We start from the raw sequence: 27,608 nt of genomic DNA, 5'->3' as shown, positions 1-27,608 counted from the left end.
GATACTTAATTAGTATATAAAACCTCACTAGTAGAACATAATCTTGAATGTACGATACTTAATTAGATACTTAATTAAAATACATAATCTTACTAGTAGAATATAACCTTGATAATCGATCGTACGATATTTAATTAGAATACATAACCTCATTGGTAGAACATAATCTCATTAATTATAGTCGATCGTACGATACTTAATTAAAATACATTCGATAGTGGAGAGTCTAGACAGAGAATCATTCCCCGATTTGACGTTGTGTTAACGGTGTCTGGGAACACCAGCTTTCAAAAACTTCTGCGATCTTGTGGTGGCGGTTCGTGGGCGTTCAAAGAATGCCCCTAAATAACCCCGAAGGAGGAGGAGCGAGACGCTCGGTCGAAGAGCAACGTTTACCCTTTTCCAGGGTTCTGAAATTTTAGTCCGGCTTCCCCATGGGAAAAACGACAGTAACGTCTCACTTAGAATGCTTCCGCCGGAGATTTATAAGGATCTGTTCTTTCCTTTTCTTTTTTTTTTTTTTTTTTCCAAGTATCTCTCGATACCTCCCGATCCTTGGAACAGACCAGCGATGAAACAGGGTATCGTTACGGACTTGATGAACCGAACTCCTCCCACTTTTTTAAACTCTTTTTTAAAAGACATTTTAGGCTCTTCTGCGGTTTGAATATTACGTAATAGTTGTTGTTTATGACAGGGAGGTGGTGACTTTTCGATGATTACGATTTAGTGAATTTTACTTGATGTATTTTTCCCATCTCGAGACCGTTACAGAATGGGGGCCAAAAATAACAGTTGCCTGGAAATATATTTCTACGAAGAGAATGTATCAGTTATATATTTATGTTTACTATTCAATGTTTATATTTACTATTGTTACAAGTATATAACACTTGCTTGCTATTTATTTTTATTTTTATTCCTATTTGTTACAAGTATATGATTTATGCTTACTATTATTACTATATATTTACTATTTATGTTATATCAATTGAGGATATTGATCTCAAAATCCTGCACGATAAATATTTAGTACATGATAAATATTTTATAACTGTATAATATAATATAACTAAATTTATAATTGTAAATGTACAATTAGAGTATAATTACATTTGTAAATGTATAAATCTACAAATGTGATATAAATATATAAAAATATAAATTAGAAATGTAAATGCAACACATAAACATACAAAAATGTAAATACAATATAAATATATAAAAATATAAATTAGAAATGTAAATGCAACACATAAACATATAAAAATGTAAATACAATATAAATATATAAAAATTAGTAATGTAAATGCAACACATAATACACAAAAATGTAAATACAATATAAATATATAAAAATATAAATTAGAAATGTAAATGCAACACATAAACATACAAAAATGTAAATACAATATAAATATCATAAAAATATAAATTAGAAATGTAAATGCAACACATAAACATATAAAATTGTAAATACAATATAAATATATAAAAATATAAATTAGAAATGTAAATGCAACACATAAACATACAAAAATGTAAATACAATATAAATACATAAAAATATAAATTAGAAATGTAAATGTAAGTGTAATACATAAACACAAAAATGTAAATACAATATAAATATATAAAAATATAAATTAGAAATGTAAATGTAAATGTAATACATAAACACATAAAAATGTAAATATAATATAAATATATGAAAATATAAATTAGAAATGTAAATGTAAATGTAATACATAAACACATAAAAATGTAAATATAATATAAATATATGAAAATATAAATTAGAAATGTAAATGTAATACATAAACATATAAAAATGTAAATACAATGTAAATATATAAAAATTAGTAATGTAAATACAACACATAAACACATAAAAATGTAAACACAATATAAATATATAAAAATATAAATTAGAAATGTAAATGTAATACATAAACATATAAAAATGTAAATACAATATAAATATCATAAATTCACAAATTTACAAATATATACATATTGAAACGTATTTCCTTAAAACTTAATTAAATCGATCTTTTCTGCGGAACATGCGTCAATTCATGAATATATATATATAAAAAGTGATCGTAAACCCAATGTTAGTAAAAGGTTACTCGACTTAATTAATTCCACAGCCTTTCACCTAAATAATAAACACAAGACTTGTTAATCGCTGCTGCTCGCGAGTTGCCCCGCGCGTTTTGCAATCCACTCCGGCGGGACGCTAGCAGTTCGCCTCGCGACGCAAATGGGTTAATGGCAACTGAACGACGAGTCTCGAGTAGTATGCTCGAGAGAGCGCAAGCTCCAAAAGAACGTAAGAACCACTGAAAGTCGCGCGGCAATGTGTCTTCTCGCGTGAAAGACACCGACAGACACACCGCTCTGTTCCCTGTGGTTTTATACGAGGGCGGCCCCTTTTAACATGGTAACACGAAAATACACGCACGCCCGATCCGGCGCGGTCCCGGTTTAACCATAGAACCTCGTCTAACAGCGTAATTATTTCGCGTGCAACGTACAACACGCTCGTGCCACCGCATAATTCACGGAAAATTTGCAATCTTGTCTCGCTGAAAGGTGGTGTTCGCTGAAAGCGGCAGTTCCGCTTCGTACTTCCTCTCGATTCATCTCGATTAACGAGCTTGCGCTGGCAACTGGATCGCGGACCATAACGAGTGGCCGAACCAACGTGTGTACTGCAAACAATCCTTTCGCTTTCTTTCTGACCTCGTCAATACATCACTGAAACAGAAATTACCAAGTGGCGATAAATTTGTTATTTGTTTCGCCTCAGGGTTTATACTTAAACGTACTTAATACATACCTAAAGGGAACATCGCAATTTTGGTATGGAAAGACTGGCACGTCATTTCAGCGCAAGATGTTAAAGCCCAGCAAGCTAATTTCTCCACCAAGTCGAGTCGAGTCTGTTTCTACAGGGTGTCCAGGAATCTCGACTTCGAGGACCTCCGGGGAAAAAAAGAAAATCGATCCTTAAGAAACGTCGCTTAAAGAAACTTGGGACTTAATAAGCCTAATTAAAAACGCTTGGCACCTCGCTAATATAGCGAGCAGCTTGGAAAAGAAAAAAAGTAGAAGAAGAAGAAGAAGAAGAAGAAGAAGAAGAGGAAACGAGGCGCGTGGTGCCTCTGAGCCGAATCGGCATCCCCAACAGGATTCAATCCGGTGATTTACGATTATTGGCGTGCCTGCCGGTACCAGTTTGGCCCCCGTAGCGTCTAATAACGCAATTAATTCGCTAATTCGATTAGCTGTTGTCGCCTCCTTCTCCACCTCCTCTTCCAATTCTACAAATTACCATGCCGCGATTAAGGCACCGTAAATCTTACGGCTCGGTCCGTTGACCACACGCCCCTCTCTCTCTCTCTCTCTCTCTCTCTCTCTCTCTCTCTTTTTCTCTGTCTTGCACGCGCGCTGGTTGTCTGCACGATGAATCAATCGCCGCGCCAATACGCTTGTTGTTGGACTCGATCCTTCGTAACATTACCCTCTGCCAGCGCATTGATTCTTTTGGCGCCAATTCGCGGGATTCGCCAAGCATAATTCGCCTCTTGACCCTCGCATAACGGTGGCTGGGTCTGCGGTGACTCCTACTTTGCGTGTGAGTTATAGAAAGTTAATTAAGTTGGGATTACGTTTCCAATAAGAAGTCAAATCGGCGACGAACGCGCGTACGAGCCAGTTCTGAAGAGGCAGTCATAGTAAATGGTCGGAAGTGCATTGTTTTCAGTATTTTTCATTAGTAGTGTCCTTTAGTTTTGTAATATTTTTCATTTTTTGTATTCTTTAGTTTCTTTGGTATTTTTCATTTTTTTGTATTTTTCAGTCTCTTCAGTGCTTTCCATTTTTTAAAAACTTGAAACTTCCAAACTCGAAACGATCGAGATGTTTTATTTGCGCAGACAATGACAACAAATATAGCGCTAAACGCAGCAGTTGTCACAATTTTGTTTGTAGCAGACATAAATGCAATCTAACGAGAATAAATAATATTATTTATAGGTAATAAAAGTAGCAAAAGGTGTTTTTATTTCCTACTATCCGATTGTTATAACAATCGTAATAAAAATACAAAAAAGAAATAAAATTGAACCAGCTACCAACGACTACATATCGTACATCGTTCCACCGGAACGTGTATGTATATATATATATAGTCAGTAGCTTGGGTCTCGCGAGACCCGGCCACCGGAATGACGTCAAGAATTTTTTGTCCCAAAATTGCAATGTTTCCTCAGTTTTACATTGAAATATAACACAGGCAAAACAAATAACGTCTCAGTAATTTCTACGCGGTGATATCGTGCCGACGAGTTTCAAAAAGAAAGCGACGAATTATTGTCGAATACGGTGTTGGTCACTCGTTATGGTCCGCAATCAGTTGCCAGCGCAAGAGTGGTTAGTTAAGCTTTTGGTCCCGAGTGTAGACGCTTGAGAGGGCACCACCGTATCGACTGAAATACTGCACTGACGTGAATGATGAGAAATTAGGGGATATTTCGACTGCTTTGTGATTTATGTTCAAGAACAGGAGAGTACGAAGGGCACACAGTTTTCAACGGAGTGCCTGTTTTCTATTTCAAACGATGACAGCCTACATTCCACTCCTATCTTTAAGCTCTCGCGTCTCATCTCCTCGTCGTCCTAAATCTCCTTCATCCTCTCGTCTTCGAGATTTTTTTTTTTTTACCATTGAGCATCAGTCGTCGATACACGATTATTATTAAGAAATAATTGTTGTCAGTTTGCAAACTTTTGCAACGTTCAATGCCCGAGTAAAATTTTACTTCTACTGTCGGAGAAATTTCGCAAAGATTCTCGAGTGCGATATATATTTTTCATTAGTGTGCTTTGCGATTGGACTGAGAGTGTTTTGTGGAAAATGTGCACGAAAAATAGGCAAAATATGTGAGCAATACACAGAGTATTTTATTTAATATTATTTTAATAAATATTATTTTAATAAATATTTAATAAATATAGTATATACAAAGAGTATTTTATTTAATATTATTTTAATAAATATATTGTGTATATATTATGTTTAATAAATATAATATATACACAGAGTATTTTATTTAATATTATTTTAATAAATATATTGTGTATATATTATATTTAATAAACATAATATATATATATAGAGTATTTTATTTAATATTATTTTAATAAATATATTGTGTATATATTATATTTAATAAACATAATATATATATATATATAGAGTATTTTATTTAATATTATTTTAATAAATATATTGTGTATATAATATATTTAATAAACATAATATATACACAGAGTATTTTATTTAATATTATTTTAATAAATCTTCATCTTAATATTTTTGATATGTAGAAATTTCCACGATCGGCGAAGAGATATTACAGAGATATTAAAGAAAAAAGATTCACGATCACTCTGATTAAAAGAGTTCTCCGAAAAATTTCCCTCCGCGGAGAAAAGCCACGTTTCGTTCCGCAAAAAAATTGCCTCTCTTGTTACACGGTCGATTGTAAAAGGGGGGGCAATAACCTCGAACGTCGCCCCGTTCCAGTTCAAAATGCCGAATTACATTCGAAAAGACGACTCGAACGACGCGACACAGTGGATAGAGAACCGCAACGACAGTTGCGAGACAACGATCGTCTATTCGATGATTATTAGTGGCACAGAAATGGCGTGGTGAGCGCGCCGGTCGAAGGAACTTAGAATAGAATAGAAACGGCGAATAGCGAATAGCGATGGTGTTCGGGGTAACTGTTACGTGGCACGTGCGCAACAACTTCACTCACGACGAATGCCACGACTGGTAGGTCTGGGACTCGTTGGTCCGCGACGCGTTTAGGTGATTAATTTGAAACAAACGCGGTGGGGGGAGGCCCTCGTGTCTGCGAGGCTTCGCGGAGAATGCAAATAAGTAGTTCGACTTTAACTGGAGTTTCCGTTGGTGTTTCCTCTTTGGAAAGTGAAATATGGCCGGAATGGGGCGCGTGGTGGTAAAACGTCCCCTTTTGTACCAACTCTGAGCTCCTTTCCCAACGACGCTGAGCTGTATTTGAGATGAAACGGTAACAACAGTAATTGAAGTAGGTACTTTTATTGAAATAAAATGTTATTCGAATGTTTGTTTCACTTGACAGTGATATGATACGCAATGGGGATGATTGGGATGATGGGGATTATTAATTGAAATAATAATTGTTCAAAGTATATAAGAAATTATTATTTATAATAACTGTAATAATATTTCGTATATATTATTTATGATATCTAGTTATTACAAGCTAGCAACTAGTTATTTATAATAACTAGCTTATAATAACTAATATATTATTCATACTATAATAATATTATTACCTAATTACAATTAATAATATTAATATAATTATAATATTATATAACTATAATTAATAATATAATTAATATACTTAATATAATATTATATGACTATAATTAATAATATTATTAATATAATTAATATAATATTATATGACTATAATTAATAATATTATTAATATAATTAATATAATATTATATAACTATAATTAATAATATTATTAATATAATTAATATAATATTATATAACTATAATTAATAATATTATTAATATGACTATAATAGTATTTCTGCAATAGAAAATTATTATTTACAATAATATTTGAGATAGTAATTGAAATAAAATGTTATTCGAAAATTTATTTCCCTAACCTAACCATAAATTTTAACAGCCGTGCGTTTATGGATTCTGGACGTGTGAGTGTAACGTTTATATTACAATGTTAACAGTTAGTTTCATCATTTGATTATTTAGACTCACCGATGCTACAACTATAATAAATGTTAGTGAAAGCCTGATAAAAATCCACGCGTCCAGAACATTAAGTCGCTGTTAGCGCGCACGCGTCCGTGACGTCAAAATGATTGAGAAACTTTTTTACCATTTTTTAAAAGAACTATGGTTCCTTGGAAAAGTTCTGTCTCCGTGGCGAGTAGGATACAATAAAAAAAAAATTTTTCTTGAACTTGAGATTCAAGGTTGTTTCCATTAAAATGGAAGGAACAAACTTTTCTTTCCACTCTGTATGTGTTAAAAGAACGAAAGGAAACGAAAGCGACGAAGCAATCCAGCTTCTTTGTGTAGTCTGGGCGCTGGGCCGCGTTTTTCGCAAAACGCGAATTGCTTCTCGCGAAAAACAGAAAACAACGGGACGCGAGCAGACGAAACACGTTTCGAATAACATCGGCCGCGCGACGAGTGTTTCCCTAACGATTACGAAAAATTATACATTTAAATGTCAGTTACGCAAAACTCGGTAAAAGTAAAACTCTTTTCACGAGAGTCTCGAACTTTCACTCCAAGCGAATGGACGGAAATCAAACGTTGACGAGAAACCTTAACCTTACTTCACGTAACTTCTTATCTGAACAATAACGAATTTCATTTGGAATCGAGGAGAAATCGCTATCAGCCGACTCTTCGCCAAGACAAATAGAAGAGAGAGCCGTTGCGTGCATTAAGATATGAACGTCGTTCGTATATCGAGAATTGAATGCACAGTAAAAATTCGATCGGACGAGAAATCTACGGTAATCGCGAACGTCTAGACTAAAACCGTTAAACAGCGAGAGTGGCAACAACGTTTCACTTCACGTCTGTGGAATAGTAATTGTACATGCGTGTAAAACTGCGATTCCCGAGTTTCTTAACTCTCTCCGCCTACTGTGCCGGTGTCATTTTTGACTGGTGTCGAGAGCTATAACGCACACAATGATGGGAGCTGCTTGCGTTAGTAGCTGAAACCTGATCGCACTGAACACACGAACGCCAAGTGGCTAACACGTGCCCGCCAAGGTACCGAAGTGACGAACACTGAAGACAAAGGAATCAGTTTTTTGGTTAACGCTCCGAGGAGGAAACACGTGTGCGGCAAATCGAAGCAATTATTATTTTCGTTCTTTTTATTACTTTTTCCCGTTGTTTCTATTTGTCGTTTCCATTTGTTGACGCAGTGTCCTCATTGCCAACGAGCAATATTTCTTTGTCTTCTCTCGCTCGGTATGCACACGACGTCCCTGACAGTGAACAATCATCGGACAACGAAAGTGTATCTATCAAACAGTGACGCTGAACTCGAAATGCAAGATCTCGAAGTCGAGATGCAGGAAGACAATGTATCAGAAACTGTGGATAATGTAGTTGCAGAAAACCAGGAATTTGGACGTAATTGGCAACGTATTGGAGTTAGCAAGGATACAGCGATTGTCTCTCGTCAATGTATAAATATAAATAAATATAACATTATTATTCATGTGATTATTATTTGTTCCTGTATGCTCCTACATGTTCCTGCATGAGTCGGGTATCTGTCACTGTGTTGGTGCAATATCGGTGAGGACCTCGGACGATCTAAATATGTGTTAGTGGAATGTCCGTGTGGGTCAGAAATGACTCCGGTACAGTGCTCCATGCTTCAGTAGACGGAGGATTAAAAATGCTGCCGCTAGTACAGATGCATACGCGCTCAGACCCGCGGCAGACGAGACAACGAACTTCGATACACTTCTGTCTTCTTTGTTTTCGTTTCGTGCTCACTCGCGCGCATCAAGTCCACTTTAATTTTGGAAAAAATTTTTGTTGCCTTTCTCCTGTTCGAATCGAACAAAAGTTGCAACTATTCGGATTGAAATTTTCGTTAGACTCGTATGTTCTTTCTACACTGTATCTTGTAACAGAAAAATCTTCAAGAGAAGAAATTTTTCGAGCAATATTCGACAGGCACGAGATAATTTTGGTCCTCGAGTTTCAACTGTGTGCAGTTGACGACCTAAATTCCGAAAACGAGGGCTTGGGAAGCTTAGACATATTAATTCAAATATACATATATTCTCGAACGACCATCACTCTGTGTTAGTACAGTATCGGTGAGCCAATCTAAATATGCGTCAGTGAAATGTCCGCGTGGGTCAGAAATGACTCCGGCACAGGACACCGTGCTTTCGTTGTCGAAGGATTAACATTGCGCCGAGTTCCCGCGCCGCCATGATTTTCTGGTCGCTGCGAATACTATTGCAGCGAAGAGCATAATTAAAACGACGACGATGAAAAATTTGTTTGATAATCAATTTCAATTGGTATAAAAGGAGATCGTGCAACGACTCGTTTTGGTCTCGTTTTGGTCTCATTAAAAGTAGCCTTTATTGTGAATCAGAAGTGTATCGAAATTCGTTCTTTTTTGTTTTGAAGATAATTTCACATGATGTACCAATTATTAAAAGGATTTTAATAATAAGAAAAATTTTTTTAAATTCTTTTTTTAATCAGAGATATTCGAGGTAATAAGTTATTGGGACACCCTGTATATAATGTGAACGTGTTTCGCATAAATTCAACACATTCGATGATGTACAGTGGAGAACATAACTGTACCAACGACAATGAAAAATTGTCGATAATTTGATAAAAATCTCTAATGTTCCAAGTTCGATGAAACAGTGAGGAAAAAATTTAAAAAAGTCGTACAGCGAGAAAATTTCAGCCTCTTTATTTCAATCTCATCGAAAATAAGAATTAAGCTAGTCAATTATTTCAATCTTTTTACAAACGAGAAAAAGAAAAACCCGTTAACGATCATTGATTAACAGTCACAATTTTTTTCCATCATTGTTAATTACATTCTTCACATAACGTACCATAATACACTGGTATGGTTGCCACTAAAAAATCGAGAGGTTTGAAAAAAGTCACAACTTTCTCATTCTTTTTTTCTCTCTTTTTTGTAGGTTATGTTATTCCTTGGAGATTGAAAATACATAATACTGAAAAAAATCCATCAACTACATTTCCAAAAAAAAAAAAAATAATAATAATAATAATAAAATTAAAAAAACACGTGTTTGTAAAGGACCACCCTGTACATAGACTCGACGATCTGAAAAATTTGCTGCAGGGTGTTTCGTCGTGCTTCTTGGCCGAGTTACGTAACAACAACCGGCGACGATCAATCTCCGTTGTTTCCGTGACGTGTATCCGTTTCCGCGAGCCACGCGTTGCATGCTTGCGGCCCGTTCACACAGGTGCGTGTCGCCATTTACGTCGAACCTACGGTGAATAACGATTGTCGTTCGAACGAAGAAAGAAAGAAAGAAAGAAAAAAGAAATCAATTAATGGAGATGGTAATTTCGCGCGCATGGCAACCCGCTGTTTTACACCTAGAGAGGAGAGACAACTTTACGACTTTCTGTATTATTTCGCCCTGTTTACTAGTTCACTCGAAGATTTATCCTCAAGCGCTGTGCTCGAGCGTTTCCATTGATGTTTAGTGTGCCTTGTTGGAACTGCATGTATGTGTATGTGTGTGTGTTGCAGTAAGAAGCAACATGTAATTAATTCTGAGACGTATAGTGCCCATTAGTTTCAGCACGCGTTGAACCGTCTATACGTATTCGAGGGAGATTTTTATTTCGTCGTCTACACACGTATCACACGTACACGTATGTGTATTTTAAATAATGAACAGCGCGAACGATGCTGTATAAATTGGAACGTTGATAGTATCGTTTCTAAGTTGACGTTTTTACGTTTTAACGAAAATCTTAACTACGGTGCCACTTTCAAAAGTGTGTGTACATCTACTGTATTCTATCTAGTACTATATTCTATATACTACTACTATATTGTTATACTATACTATACCTACTATTATAGTATACCTACTATTGTATTATACCTACTGTACTATACTGTTATACCTATTACTGTACTATACCTGTATACATAGCTTACTTCAGAAATGACCAAATTTCTAAATTTGGACGACAATTATACAATTATAATTTTTATATTAAATAATAAATAAATAATTTATATATTAATAAAATATAAAATAAATTTATCTTAAATATATATACATATATATTATAAATAATAATAATTATATATAATAATAAATTAATATATATATTAATTTATACAGTATACATATACTTTAAATATATATATATATTTATAAAATAAATTTATATATTATACTTTATATTATAATTTATAATACTTTACTTAATTCATACTTTATATTATAATTTATAATACTTTACTTAATTTATACTTTATATTATAATTTATAATACTCTACTTAATTTATACTTTATATTATAATTTATAATACTTTACTTAATTTATACTTTATAATAATATAATAATATTATAATTTATAATAAATCGCTCTGCGACATACTGTTTGGACATACCACTAGACACTTCCAGATATATTTCATTTACCACAGTGCAATTCGATTGGATACTAAAGTTTGAACAGATCTCGCGATACCTTCGTCAGTCTGCAGGCTCGTTCTTCCTACAATAACCGCAACCATTCACATAATTCCGGCAATAACGTCGCGTTCGTGCAACATAATTTCACTTGGCTCTTAATGAGCCGAGCGCAGTTAGAGATCGCAGCGCCTCTAGACAGAGACGAGTGAAATTTAACTCGAGGATATATACTGGAAATATACTCTTCTCGTGTGTTCACGGTCGACTTGATGGCGCGGAACGTGGTTTCTTGACGTTCGAGAATTAAGGATCTGTTGGTCCTTTTGGTCAGATCTCCGAAGAGAGAGAGAGAGAGATTTTGATTCCTCGAGAATTAAGAGTTGCGAATTAATGGAAATTAATAAAAGGCTCGCGAGTCGTTTTCCCGCCGCCTGATGGCGCGCCGGTCGAGATAAAAATTAGCCGAGAGCTGAGACAGCTCCGCTTGCCAGCGCCTATTAACGCGGTGGTTCGTAAAGATAAGTAACGCACTTGGGTACGCGAGGTAATGGCACAAACGGCTAAATCTGCGGAGGAAGTCTCTCAAGGCCTGGTGCTATCGATTTCTCCTTCGATCCGAGGATATTGCAACGCACGCTCGAGGCGAGATTATTTCGAGTAACTTTCAATTACCCGTGATTCCCTGCTCGAGTAACGGGCGCTTACGTTCGTAATAAATCTGACGAATCAATTTCAAAGAACGGAGAGAGAGAAAAATCGGAGCTTGAAAATAACAACCGACGTACTAACGACGACTTGATCAATCGAGTTGACGACTCGAGTTGAGGAGTTCTGGAGCAGGGGGTGGCCAAACGTTTATGCTACTGCGTGAGAATTAACCTTATTTATACCAGTTTTACTTGAATCAGCATTTAAAAATATTGACAGGTATTTAAAAAAATTTAATAATATTGATAAGTATTTAAAAAATCTAATAATATTGATAAGTATTTAGAAAATTTAATAACATTGATAAGTATTTAGAAAATTTAATAACACTGATAAGTATTTAGAAAATTTAATAACATTGATAAGTATTTGGAAAATTTAATAACATTGATAAGTATTTAGAAAATTTAATAACATTGATAAGTATTTAAAAAAATTTAATAACATTGATAAGTATTAAAAAAATTTAATAACATTGATAATTTTTTAAAAATCTAATAATACTGATAAGTATTTAAAAAATTTAATAACATTGATAATTATTTAAAAATAATTAACACGTATTCTTTCTTCATAAATTTTTTTTTAGTTAATTTCTCTCTAAATTATAAACACAAGTTACGCATTATTTTAAAACAGTTTTAAACAATCTTGAACAATTATTATCTCAATTAAATAACTCGTATGTCTGAAAGAAGTAATTTCAAATACATTTGTGTATTATACACTGTCAAATGAAACAAATTTTCAAATAACACTCGATTTCGATTATCATTTCCAATATTCTTTATTCCGAATAATGCACTCAACGCTGCTCGTTCACAATCACGCCAGATACAAAATTTTCACCACGACTCGGATCTTAATCAAAGTACACGGCGATTCAGTACCGAAGAAATGATTAAGATGAAAAGATGAAAGATTAGAAGCTGAATTATTACTTGCAAAACGAGATCCCAATGGAAATAAAACTAAAAAATCCAGTTTTAATCAAAGAGTCAATTTTGACAGGAACAACGAGCGAGCGTATATCTACCTAATTTATCTATCTATCATAGTCCAAGGATTAATAATCGTCGAGCAATTAATACACCTGATCGAAAGAAAGAGAGAAAAAAAAAAAAAAATGACGACAGAAAGAGGAAATGAAGGTTCGAAGCTTGTCGAAGGGAAAACGCTGGAATTTCCGGTTTAATACAGCCGGCGTCTGGTGGCCAGCGTTTCCCATGCCAATGCATTCGCTTCGTTGAAACAACGGCCGGATCTGTGTATAACAGTAATCGCCGTTGCTTTAAAATCTTACGACTCGACGGGGCCCCGATACCGATAAATCGCACGTAAACGCGCGATTTGACTTTTGCCAGTTACCACCGCCTTGCATGCAGCGTGCTGGGCTCGTGTGCCCAGAGGAAAAGGCTCGTTACAAAGTTACGTGATTGGCCGGTTTAAAAGTTCTCGCAGCAACAGCGCATGCTTGCGCCTGTTGCTATGTACTCAACGGAGTGGGGATGGATATTGCGTGCTGTTGTCCCGCTTTAAGTGACTGGAATTACTTGTAAAAGATCGGTTATCAGCGGCCGTTTTTGCGTTTGTCGAAGCACACCCTCCCCCTTCTCTCCCCTCCCCTCTCCTCCCACTTTTGCGTTGGATCCTCTTTCCAACGAGGCGCGCGTTCTTCAAATTGCATTCAACTACCTGTAATTGAATCTACTGACAATGTGTCTCGCTCCCCGGAGATACTCTGCTCGTCTAGACTCTTTCTTTTTTTTTTTTTTTCCTCGTAATTACCCTGGTTACACTGTTTTTTTTTTTTTTTTTTTTTTTTTGAGAATCTGTTATCTTTTTTCGTTCCACATACGTTGAAACAACGACGCATGTATCAATCTTGTCGATTCTTTAATTTTTCGTGTCATCGTTCAAAATATTCAAAATGGGTCATCTTCCAGCTCCGTCAATGATATTAACCCTCGCATGACGGGCCGTACTGGCCGGTGGCCGGGTCTCGCGAGACCCAAGCTACTGACTACATATATACATACATTCACACGTTCCAGTGGAACGATGTACGCCTATATGTAGTCGTTGATAGCTGATATTCCATTTTATTTCTTTTTTGTATTTTTATTATGACTGTTATAACAATAGGATAGTAGGAAATAGAAACACCTTTTGCTACTTTTATTACCCTATAAATAATATTATTTATTCTCGTTGTATCTAATACGTTAGATTGCATTTATGTCTGCTACAAACAAAATTGTGACAATTGCTGCGTTTAGCGCTATATTTGTTGTCATTGCCTGTGCAAATAAAACATCTCGATCGTTTCGAGTTTGGAAGTTTCAAGTTTTAAAAAATGGAAAGCACTAAGAGACTGAAAAATACAAAAAAATGAAAAATACTAAAAAACCTAAAGAATACAAAAAATGAAAAATATTACAAAACTAAAGAACACTACTAATGAAAAATACTGAAAACAATGCACTTCCGATCATTTACTATGACTGCTTCTTCAGAACTGACTCGTACGCGCGTTCATCGCCGATTTGACTTCTTATTATAAACGTAATATGATCCCATTTTTTATCGCCAAATCGTAGTCTTACAGGCTAACTTTATATGACTCACACACAAAGTAGGAAACGGGTCACCGCAGACCCAGCCACCGTCATGCGAGAGGGTTAACTGTGAAAGCTAAGGAGTTAAATGCTAAAATGATGGTTAATCAGATATATCCAATTCCGCGTTATTAAAAGTGTATATAAAACGGAAAACTTTATCTAGTGATTATGGCAATTGTCTGTATACGAATGACTCTGCTTTTTATTAAAATTCGCCTCTTTTGAGTAAAATTCGCCCAAGGATTGGAAAACGAAATACAGTTAGTATAGAGGAGAGACTATCTGCAACAGTAAGGTTTTCTTTTTTTTTGGAAAATTGTTATGAAGACTTAAAATTTGGCAATTTAACAAAACTAACAATTATTGAGCAAAATGACAATCCTGATGTGTATATCTATAAATATAATAAAAAAATATTAATCTTAAAAGAATTATTATATTAGAAATTGATTTTTATTTTAAATAAAATCAAAATGAACTTATCAAATAAGTTTACTTAGTTAACCAACAATCAGTTAGTAACAGCTATCTATGAATTGAAAGAATTAGAAGAAGAACGTTCAAAGGTGAAATTAAATTTTTAATTCAATTATTGATAAATCATTGATTAATTTCAATATTTATCAAGCTTCTGTATCGAAATAAAAAATTCGAGAAAATACGTATTCCATGTATTCACGATTTGCTTTCTCTTTCAAGTCGAAACCTAATAATTCCTGCCACGAGTGTAACTCAATATTACAACTCGAGGGATTTCGAAAATGACCTTGAAATCCATCTACAAAACAATCATTACAGATATCCAAATAACTTTCTTTGATGAAATTTCCAAGTATCTTCAAAAAAAAAAAAAAAGTAATGGAGATACATATTTAAAGTGGACAAAGTTATTGGAACACCCTGTATAATACATTACGTACATAAACATATATTTCTGTTTATAGAAAAGTACAGTACGTGTCTGTTTGGCGCAGGAAAGGGAAATTATATGAAATTACATCATCGACCGTAATTTGCAGTGGTAAATGGTACTGAGAGGATCGAACTTATCGACCCTCACCGTGTTATTACCTTAAGCGTACTGAATAGATTTTCGCGCTTCGAGCCTGAAAGCGTTGCTCGTTCAGACGGAGGAACGTTTTACGAAATGGTAACGTGTACTCTTGGATCACTCAGCGACGTAAACGAGCGCGCAATGTCACTCGCGATCATAGTAATTTCTCTCTCTTAGCTCGATATAACGCGTGATATATTTTTTTTTCAGCTGAAAATCTCTGAACACGCGTGGACTTTTTCTTTTTTTTTTTTTTTAACATGCCGCGCATACCGAGATCCAAAAATCCGATTTTCTTCGAGCAACAATCCGATTTGAGTACTGGGTAAATTTCTAGCGAGTGTTTCTCGAGTTTGGCTGGCTTTGTTACAGGTTTATTTTATCACTGAAACGAGAAATCAGTTATACAGTTTTTGTTACTGTCTTTAAAAAAAGAAAAAAAAAAAAAGAAAAGAAAATCATATTTCGAAAATTAAAACAGGCTGTAAATTGAGAAACAGCTGTTAAACTAGAAATCTACCGAATGTTGAATATTCAAGGAATATTTAACACAAATTAATGACGTAATATAGTAGTTTCTTAGTATGTAATTGTTATACAAAACTTCATTTCGTGATGACGTTCCATTTGTTGACGTCTCGATCTCTCCAAACCATAAAGTTACTTTCTAACATAAATCACGAAAATTAACAAAGAGGAAGGGGTCGAAATAAATTTCCCTCGTCGGTAACTATTGCAAACAACTTTACCGATTACTGCTACAAATAGCAGAAATAAATTTTTCTCGACGAAATTGAACAACAGAAACACTTTTGTAAAAACATTCTAATAAAAAAAAAAAGAAAAAATTGATCATAATTCTTTTTATTCTGGTTATATTAATAATTACGGTCTCTGATTTCAAATGGGGAGACCAAAGTTAATATCTTTATCTACAGTCAAGATGGTGAGTAGTATACTTTCAATAATTTCGCTGGTTCGTTCTTCATTCGAGCTGTCGACAACGAAAGAGGCCCCTCGTTTCGTTGTAGTCATAAATCTTGCCGGAAAAAACACAAAGATTTGTTTAGGCATCGCATTCTCTTCCCCCCCCTCCCCCCTCCTTTGGAATTCTACTGAATAATCGCCACGCAACGCGTGACTTTCAATGAAGCGCACATCGCGTGCTCTTCCACATTTATCGAAATAGTCTACGAGGAAAATCTGCTGTAACAGAGTTCAATTGATGGGCCGCTCGAAAGTGGAGTAGAACACTTTCCTTATTCCCTTTTTTATTTTCTATTGTCACGTGCAATGGAATACCAGAGCATACCACAAAATTGATACAATTGACTTTTAAAACTTTATGAAACTAACTGATGGCTGATTGGTCACTTGGACCAGCGGTTCCCAACCTGCGGTACGCGAAAATAATGTTTAATGGCGAAAGACAACGTAAGAAAGAGTTAGAAACAAAGTTACAGAGTTTTGATATGAAATGTCATTAGGTTAATTCGAGTCGTTTGATTTTGATTGTTTGGTCTAGCTAAGAAAATTAAAAAAGGAAACAAACTAACAAAGAAAAGAAAAATTGGAAAAGGAAACGAACTAACCTAAGAAAATTAAAAAAAGGAACAAACTAACAAAGAAAAAAAAGAAAAAATTGGAAAAAGAAATAAACTAACCTAAGAAAATTAAGAAAAGAAACAAACCAATAAAGAAAAAAAAGAAAAATCGGAAAAGAAACGAACTAACCTAAGAAAATTAAGAAAAGAAACAAACTAATAAAGAAAAAAAAGAAAAATTAGAAAACGAAACAAATTAACCTAAAAAAATTTAAAAAAGGAACAAATTAACAAAGAAAAAAAAGAAAAATTGGAAAAAGAAATAAACTAACCTAAGAAAATTAAGAAAAGAAACAAACCAATAAAGAAAAAAAGGAAAAATCGGAAAAAAAACGAACCAACTTAAGAAAATTAAGAAAAGAAACAAACTAATAAAGAAAAAAAAAAGAAAAATTAGAAAAAGAAACGAACTAACCTAAGAAAATTAAAAATCGAAACAAACTTTTTTGATGATATATGAGATGAATAGGAGTTCATAAGAGTAGTCATAAATGAAAAATTTAGGTTAGGTTTGATGAAAACAATTGATCGCATCTTTTGCTCACTTTTTGTGACCCATTCGCTACCAAAGTTGTGTGATTTCATATTTTATATTGCCATTTCTGTTTCAAATGTTTGCGTTCTCATCTAAGTTTCGTTATTTCTTCGTGAGAGTGTGTATATATATATATATTTTTTGTTAGGTTTGTTGAAGTTTTGTAATTTTATCTGTAGTACTTTTTCTGCTTTCAAGTTTTTTCATACTTGTGCCTGTGGCCAAAAAAAGGATTTGCTAATGCTTTAACATCAGAGCGTATTTAAAATACAACGAGCATACTTTTAACAAATAAACTTCATTTCCGCAGTTGACTTCCTCTCTTAAAATTATACTATTATAACGTTAAAAAAAACATTATAAAATTCCTATAGAACATCGCACACGTCCTGTACCATTTACCATTTTCGAACGTTTCTGTTTATCGCAGCTAATCCAAGACACTCGCCAGCAAAGGAAAAAAAACGCGAACGAGCAATATCTCAAAGGCCAATAACTAGATAGATTGTTTGAAATTTTTGTCCGTCGAGCGAAACTGTTTCAATCTCTTTTATTTATTTATTTATTTATTTTTTTTTTTTTTCTACTAAACGGCAAAGTGCTCTCGCGAAGTCTCGGAAATTGCGCGTTTCTTTCGAAACTACCATGTAACTTAAAGATTACCTTTTACTTACTTGGAAATTACTTTACTCGCTTTAAATATACAAGGATCGGTAACTAAGCATTTCGCACTTTCGCGCAGGAAATAATTATAGCTTCGTCAGAAGAAGAAGAAGAAGAAGAAGAAGAAAAACGTACACGAGCGAGGAGAAAAGAAAGTTACACAGAATCACACGGCAAGAAATGTTTCCCCGAGCAACGTAAAACTGCCACGACAATTTCTGCGAACGTCGAACGGATAATCGATTTCCAAATTGTCGATTTATTTTCCCTCTTTTTTTTTTCACGTTTCTGCGTCGTCATTCTCTGATCATTCACCAGTTATTATCGTCATCATCGATAATAATAATAATAATTATTACTACTATTGTTGTTGTTGTTACACGTACTCGACCATCTGTTCGAAACACTCGAGAATCTCGAAACTCGATAAATATTTATTACGCTGATTTTCGTTCGAGAATAAAAGAATCTGTAAAACCGAACGAAAGGAAGTCTCAGAAGTTGATTCAGCGAGAGCGAGCGTGTTAATCAATGGCGGTAGACAGTAGAGAAGAGCAAATATGTTTTCTCCCCTTGAGAAAAGTGCATAAATCGCGGCTATTTCTGGTGTTGCGGGGAGGGGGAGGGGGAGGATACCATCCTCTGGTTGGATTCTCGTGGGATCTGTATCCGGCGCGAGAGATAAATTGCATTATTCGAGGGTCAATGCGATCGTTTCTGTAATAACGGCCGATGATGCACACGCGCAGCTCAATGAAATTACTGTTTCGCGGTATTCCACATTTATCGCTGCCATAAACGAGGATACGCCGCAGACGTTCAAGCGTTGCGTTTTCGTCCTTTTTCTTTTCCTCTTTCACCGCGCCACTGGCGGAGGCTCGGCACCGTTGAATTAACGAGGCGACGAATCGAGCGATAAATCACGCCGCGTTAACGAAATTCATTGTCAGCGACGTGCTTTCATCGTTTTGCGATGTGTTTCGCGCGTTTTTTCCCCCAAGCTTCGAAGGGAATGACTCCGGTTGGCGGAAGTGGAAACGCGACGTCACGATTTTTTGACCCCGCCTTTCGCTGGCAAACTGGTTGCGCGGACCATAACGAGCGACCGTGCCCGTATACAGTAAATTCGTCGCTTTCTTTGTCCTATTGAATCTCGTGTCGGTATGATATCACTGGATGGAAATTATTGATATTGTCGCATCATTAATTGAACAACGATAACTTTGACGAGACATGTTACTTTTTGTAATTTTGAAACGTAGTTTTATCTCTAAAGAAGAACTCTTGAATATTTCTTATTTTGCAATCGTTCGAAGATACGCGATCCCCTGAAATAAAAGAAATTTTATTATATTTTGTATTACTATAAAAAGTAAAAGAGATATAAAGGAACTTTATAACAGAATGGAGTGTGCTTTTATTTGCAAGCTTTTATTTGCAAATCTCTGAAAAATATACTATGTTTAAATCTCTAAACTATTTTATATCTACAAAATCTAACCTAACAAAAATGTAACTATATTATATTTAAATCTCTTATTATAACTACAAAACCCTAACCCAACAAAAATGTAAAATATATTATATTTGAATCTCTAACCATTTTATATCTGGAAAACATAACCCAACAAAAATGTAACTAATCTCTAAGAATACGCCATTTTATAACTATAAATAACATTTTGCAACTACAAAATCTAACCTAACAAAAATGTAAAATGTATTATATTTAACTCTCTGTCTATTTTATATCTGGAAAACCTATCCTAACAAAAATGTAACTAATCTCTAAGAATACGCCATTTTATAACTATAAATAACATTTTGCAACTACAAAACCTAACCTAACAAAAATGTAAAATGTATTATATTTGAATCTCTAACCATTTTATATCTGGAAAACCTAACCCAACAAAAATGTAACTAATCTCTAAGAATACGCCATTTTATAACTATAAATAACATTTTGCAACTACAAAACCTAACCTAACAAAAATGTAAAATGTATTATATTTGAATCTCTAACCATTTTATATCTGGAAAACCTAACCCAACAAAAATGTAACTAATCTCTAAGAATACGCCATTTTATAACTATAAATAACATTTTGCAACTACAAAACCTAACCTAACAAAAATGTGACTAATCTCTAAGAATACGCCATTTTATAACTATAAACCATTTTGCAACTACAAAAACTAACCTAACAAAAATGTGACTAATCTCTAAAAATACGCCATTTTATAATTATAAACCATTTTGCAACTACAAAACCTAACCTAACAAAAAAGTGACTAATCTCTAAAAATACGCCACTTTATAAACTACATAACTATAAACCATTTTGCAACTACAAAACCTAATCTAACAAAAATGTAACTAATCTCTAAAGATACGCCATTTTATAACTATAGACCATTTTGTAATTACAAAACCTAACCTAACAAAAATGTAAAATATATATTATATTTAACTCTCTGTCTATTTTATATCTGGAAAACCTAACCTAACAAAAATGTAACTAATCTCTAAGAATACGCCACTTTGTATCTCCGAAACCTAACCTAAATTGGTCACTTCGACATCCACTTCCAACGTGAAAGCCTTCAATGGACACGTAGCCAAGGGGAACAGGACAAACGAAACGCGCTTGCAGATAATTGACGATTCTGGTCGCCTGTCAGTAAGCGAACCACAATATAATTTCTAAACTTGCTGTTATTACGTCTCGTCCCAAGACGATTACGTATCTCGCGTGTATCCTTTTTTCTAATTACACGCTCTGTAAACCTGTTCCCCTGTACAAATTTGCATCGTCGGGAGAACCGCGGCGTTCCCACTCGATTGCGATGGGAGGGCACATTTTTATAACGACGGGAACTTTTGCTTTTTAGCTTCGCGGAAAGCGTACACCGATCGAGCGACTGATCGATCGGTTCCTCTCGGATGAAAATCGTATTCCCACTCGCCGGTAGAAACGCCGTGGAGGACGCTTTTTGTTTAGAGCTAGAGGGTTGTTTTGTCTCTCTTTCGTCTCGCGCATTTACAAGTCGGGTGCCGCTGTGTGTAACTAACTGGCAGGCTGGCTTGAACGTGTCTGCGCCTTTTATTTCGTATACACCGGGTGAGTCACCTGAGACTCGAATTAGCCGATTAATCGTATCGGAAAATATTTTAGACAGAACATCTTTGGTTTCGAGAGATGTCAATCGATATAATCATCATTTTTTTTTAATGTGAATGTATAAAATAGACGTTTAAAGGTTTTTTTTTCTTTTTTTTTCTTTTTCAAGTAGAATCACATATTTTTTGATACACTAGTCGAATCAGCTCGTCATTTCTTACAAAAAAAGTATCGAACTTTCGATCGAGATATCAATTGACACGATTATGATAAAAAGTGACAATTACATCTCAAAATCTAAGAAAAAAAGGTCGAATTATCCACGCTCGTGGTACGAATTATGAAAAAAAAAAAAAAGAAGAAGGAAAGGAAGAATTCGAATTTCACACTTACATTTCAATTCTCCGATTCGAAAATGAAAGAACACGAATTACGCACGATGTTTCGGATGCTCTGCATCTAACACGATGTTAGACAATTATAATATGATCAACGTTTGCCTAAAAAAGTTGTTCAAATTCCGTTGAAAACATTTTCGGACATAATCGATCGTTTTAAAAGTGTTTGCTTCAGCATCTTTCATTGTCAGGCGGCTCACCCGATGCATCTCGAAAGCAGGCTGTTTTTACGACGTTACCACTTGGAAATGTTACAGCCGTTGAACCTCACCAATGTTCGCACCAATGTTACGACTCAATAACGTGAAGGTGTCAATTGACTTCCCCGGCACCCAGTCTTACCCGATGATCCTACGAAACTCGTCGTGGGACTTTCAGTTTAGGTGAATTCCCTACGATTTCCCACGACAGATATCAAATTTTCTGGGTGCCAGCGACGATGTGTCCCTGTCGTTATTAGCCGCTATTTACATTCGACGAGCCACGCCTTCGAGGTGTTCTCCAGCCAGGTTTCGCCCCGGCCAGGCTCGTCTCAACAAGCAATTAAACTCGCTGGACACCACACCGATTAGCGCCGAGACGTATCAAAGAGTGATCCAAAAAGCAGAAGATAGCATCGGGTGTTTGCTAGCTAATTTTACAGGTTTTGCACATCAAACTGATCGCTTTGGAGATCACATTCACCTTTTTTGCCCTATTCGTTCCTGGTGTAACCTATTTATGTTAAAAAAAATCATTAGTTTAGGAGATATTTAGGACTTAAATCATTTGTTTAGGACTTGTTTACAGAAAAGGTTCAATGTGACTTTTTTTCATTATTTTTAGGCGTACAATCAGCTCTTATATAATATGTTATATATGTAATATTATATATATAATATATATTAATTATTTATATACCTACCTGCATTTAAAAATAAAATTAAAATTTTATATAACTTATATAATAATTTATACTATATATATATATATATAATATATTATATATGTAATATATTAATTATTTATATACCTACCTATATTTAAAAATAAAATTAAAATTTTATATAACTTATATAATAATTTATACTATATATATATATAATATATTATATATATAATGGAAATCCCAAAGTGGGTTCCACAAGTTATGAAACCCACTCTGTATATATGCACCTTGATATTCTTTGCAAAAAAAGTATTAACCTATTTATGTTAAAAAAAAATCATTAGTTTGGGAGATATTTGGGACTTAAATCGTTTGTTTAGGACTTATTTACAGAAAAGGTTCAATGTGACGACATTTTCCAAACCGACAGATTAATAATTCACTCGCATTGTGCGATGTATCTGGTGTTATTTTATCACACTCACAGTGTGATGGCACGATCTCTCATATTGGCCATTGTAGTCGGGAGGCTCAGCGTGCACCTTATTTCCCAACAGCGTTAAAATTAAAATATCTCCCAAACTAATGATCGTTTAACATAAATAGGTTGATAAATTTTTGTAAAGAACATCAACTGATGCAATAAAAAAATATATCATTCCATTTAAAGAAACGTCAATGACCTTCATATGTCCTCTACACGTGGAGTGTAGGAAACTAACATAAATAGGTCGAAAGAAATAAAAACACCCACGACGGAGATGAAAAGAACTGAAAAAAAGAGGAAGAGAAAGGAAAAAGAAATTCGTATTCGTACGGTATTGTGTGCGTTTCGAAAATGGTGAATTAAAAAAGAGGGGGAAGGGCAAGTTTTCGACGCCCAGCGACGCGAAGCGATCGGTTTTTCGTTGCGTTGATAGGCATTCTCTACGCCGGCCGACGTAACTGGCCGCGGATTTTTCTTGCGGGAACAGGAGCGGATAAACGCTGTAATTAGAGACGATGAAGAGCAGGGCGGCTTCCGCTCGTCCGGGAACGAGTTGCCGTAAAGCGGACAACGAAATCACAGCGCGGCGTAATGCTCGGTGTGTGTGCCTCTTTGACTGCTGGTACCGGCGTTGCGCGCAACGCTGATTCACCATCCATCGGGGAGCGTCGTTAATATTTCGCCTCGATTCGCGGATGATCGAAAAAGAATTGTTGCACGAGGAGGGGAGAAGCAGAAGCAGAGGCTTCCAATGACAATGTGATGATAATGAATATATGGTGTATATTGGAAAATAATCAACTGAGTTTGTGAAAAGTGGTACATTGTGTTATACATGGGGAACATCTAAATCAAAAATCACATTTTACACATTATTATAACATATTATGTTCTATTGCACCATACTCTATCTTATCACATCATATTGCAACGTTGTACGCCATATTTACCATATTAATCATATTATGAAAAAGTATGCCATACTATACCATATTATACCACACTGTACTGTTTATACCACATTATAGCCTATTATTTATACCACACTCTAACTTACTACACCATATTATAACATTGTACGCTATATTTACCATATTAACTATATTATAAAAAAGTATATCATACTACCATATTATACCACATTACATCGTTTATACCATATTATATATTATATATATTATACCATATTAATTATATTATTCCATATATTATAAAAAAGTATACCATACTCTATCTCTACTACACCATATTGCAACACTGTAGGCCATATTTACCATATTACCAATATTATAAAAAAGTATACCATACTATGCCATATTAAACCACATTATACCGTTTATACCACATTATAGCCTATTACACTATAGTATATCACGCTCTATCTTACTACATCATATTATAACATTGTACGCTATATTTCTCAAATTAACTATATTATAAAAAAATATATCATACTATACCATATTATACCTCATTACATTTATACCATATTATACTATATTATATATTATATATATTATACCATATTAATTATATTATAAAAGAGTATACCATACTCTATCTTACTACACCATATCTTGCAACACTGTAGGCCATATTTACCATATTAACTATATTATAAAAAAGTATGCCATACTATGCCATATTAAACCACATTATACCGTTTATACCACATTATAGCCTATTATATATTATACATATTATACTATATTAATTATATTATAAAAAAGTATACCATACTCTATCTTACTACACCATATTACAACATTGTAGACCATATTTACCATATTATAAAAACGTGTACCATACTATGCCATATTAAACCACATTATACCGTTTATACCACATTATAGCCTATTATATATTATACATATTATACTATATTAATTATATTATAAAAAAAGTATACCATACTCTATCTTACTACACCATATTACAACATTGTAGACCATATTTACCATATTATAAAAAAGTGTACCATACTATGCCATATTAAACCACATTATACCGTTTATACCATATTATATATATATATATATATATAATACCATATTATAAAATACGTAGCAGTATTTTCTCAATATAAAGGAAAAACGACTTGTCATTGAAATTTTCAGTTTTCCAAGTAAATGGCAATTCGTTCGTTTCAAAGCCGAGATAAACATACACACACGTCGGGCGCGGTTTGGTATTCGAACGAAGAACGTTTCACGTTGCGTGAAATAAAATCGAATGAATTCTAAAAGGAACGTGGGACTGACCTAGCCCTCTCTCGTGTTGTGTTTCAGCGCGAGTACACGGACGACTGCGTGTTCAACGAGACGCTGGAGCAGCACAATTACAACACGTACAGCTCGGCGAAGTGGTCGACGGCGAGGAAGACGTTGTACCTCGGTTTGAATCGCCGGGGCCAGCCGAGGAGGGTGCAGGCCAAGGGTCACAACTTGGGCAGGCTGTCCGCTTACGCGCGGGTGCTGACGCAGGTCGCCCCGTCGGAGCGGGTGGAGGCGTTGCAGAGACGGCTGCTGGGGGCGCAGCACAACGTCCGCCACCGGCACAACAGCCACCGCGGCGACCTGATCCAGCAGTCGCTGTGCCCGAGCCTCCCGGTGCAGGAGAAGGACGGCAGAGACAAGTTCAGGTGTCGCAAGCGAAAGAAGAGGAAGAAGAGGAAGCGGAGGTGCAGGCCGGGGGAGAAGCCGGGCCCGCAGTGTCAAACGACGGACGAGAACGCGACGGGGGCGACGGTCCCGTCTAGAAACGATGGCCTGGCCTCGAACGGCACTCGGTTAGAGACGAAGAGGTCCTGCGAGGGTGCAGCGAGCGACGAGGCTTGCCGAAGGGAGGCGCTCTCGGTTCCATCGAAGAAACGGAAGCTGCGGGTCGAACAGGCGAAGAAAGAGGAGAGAGAAGGAGGAAGTGGCGGAGACAGGAACGTAACCGTGGCCGGAAACGTCACCGGGGACGGCAGGAGCGTCGTGGCGGCGAGTACCAACGGTGAGAGAAAAACATCAGCGTCAAGTAAACCAGCGAAAAAAGCAAACGCTGCTGGCAGCATGAGTCAAAGTAAAAAGCCCAATTTGACAGATGGGAAGAAAAGAAAGAAGAAGGGGTCAGCAGCGACGGCGGCGGCGGCGGCGGCGGCGGCGGCGAGGAGGAACTCGACGGTGCCACTAGCTCGGAAGAGGTTCACGCCTGGCGGAGCGGGCACCACGTCTGCGGCGCCGACGACAACTACCGTCGCGTCGACCACCTTCGTAACGTCCTCTTCCTCTTGGTCGTCTCCTGGTACTTCAACCGACCCCTGAGGGAAGCGAGCCTCGCCTAACCGCCGGCGAGAACTCACGTCTTTCCCTCCTCGACTGAGACGCGACCCGCGCTGGTTCGTACCAGATTCGCGTGAATCTTACGAAAACGAACCAATCTCGGACTGAACTGAAGGCGACCGTGAAAGTTCCTGAGATCGTTCCCCCGACTGATTCTTACCCTATGAAAATCGAGACCGCCGTTTCCACCGTGGAACCATAGTTTATCGGTGTAAAGAGTTGGCCAGATCCATTCAGGCCACGGTTACAGTAATTGGCGTGACGTTCTGGCAACAGGAGTCTGTCTCTCTGTCCATCGCGCGTGCGCTCTGTACTCTCAGATACTTATTTTTTTCTCGTCGGGACGCGCGTCGTTCGCTGTAACGGTGACCTTCTTCGACCTTCGGCACGTCTCTTTGACCTTCCCGAGCGAAACGGCCATTATGGTTCCCCATTGTGGCAAGTCGTTGGTGCGGAAAACGACGGTGAAAGATTGGGACAACTTGTATGTACGTAAAGGGATCGGGCACAGCTCGATCGCGTCTCCACGGGTGACATTGTTTGTAAACTTACGTTGTACATAGTGATCGTGCTACGTTACACGATCGACGACATATACATACCGCACGTTCGCGTGCACACGAAAATTCTCACGGCCTTCGAGCAGCGGCCTTCTCCCAGTCGAGCGAGCAGTTCGAACGAGAATTTGCGAAAGGTTGCATTTTTTTTTTTGTTTTTTTTCTTTCGGTATACCTAATCACGACGTTTCCTTCAGTTGTCACGTCCCGGTGTTATTTTCTGAATTTTTCTCAACTTTCGCAACGTTTTCTCCGTTTCTTCTTGAATCTTGTGTGGAAATCTACGTAACGATCGGCGTTCTCAGAGGGAAGGAACGGAAGCGAGAGGGAAGCTCGAAGAGACGAAA

General features: G+C 35.9%; 1 protein-coding gene and 1 long non-coding RNA gene across 2 annotated transcripts; both read left to right on the top strand.

Moving 5' to 3' along the window:
- The first annotated feature begins 4,565 nt into the window (after positions 1-4,565).
- On the top strand, positions 4,566-17,256 carry LOC122536075. Its single transcript, XR_006308325.1, has 3 exons — positions 4,566-4,577; positions 12,142-12,143; positions 17,148-17,256. It is a non-coding gene; the product is annotated as an uncharacterized LOC122536075 (long non-coding RNA).
- Positions 17,257-25,507: 8,251 nt separating this feature from the next.
- On the top strand, positions 25,508-27,116 carry LOC122536076. The gene is made up of 3 exons (XM_043668126.1): positions 25,508-25,561; positions 25,667-26,375; positions 26,466-27,116. Exons 1-3 carry the CDS (start codon positions 25,508-25,510, stop codon positions 26,684-26,686), a joined length of 984 nt encoding a protein of 327 aa, XP_043524061.1. The 3' UTR covers positions 26,687-27,116.
- Positions 27,117-27,608: the final 492 nt, after the last annotated feature.

This window comes from Frieseomelitta varia, unplaced genomic scaffold (genome assembly GCF_011392965.1).
Source record: "Frieseomelitta varia isolate USP_RPSP 00005682 unplaced genomic scaffold, Fvar_1.2 scaffold_797, whole genome shotgun sequence".
Classification (NCBI taxonomy): Eukaryota; Metazoa; Arthropoda; class Insecta; order Hymenoptera; family Apidae; genus Frieseomelitta; species Frieseomelitta varia.
Note: the sequence above shows the minus strand (reverse complement) of the source record. Positions and strands in the feature narration are given on the sequence as shown.

Bases quoted from the DNA above. Each gene is read 5' to 3' on its own strand.
- LOC122536076 (XM_043668126.1), top strand. From the start codon at position 25,508: ATGGCAATTCGTTCGTTTCAAAGCCGAGATAAACATACACACACGTCG. The intron at 25,562-25,666 runs GTTTGGTATTCG...GTTGTGTTTCAG, and splicing joins ATACACACACGTCGGGCGCG to CGCGAGTACACGGACGACTG. The intron at 26,376-26,465 runs GTGAGAGAAAAA...CCAATTTGACAG, and splicing joins CGTGGCGGCGAGTACCAACG to ATGGGAAGAAAAGAAAGAAG.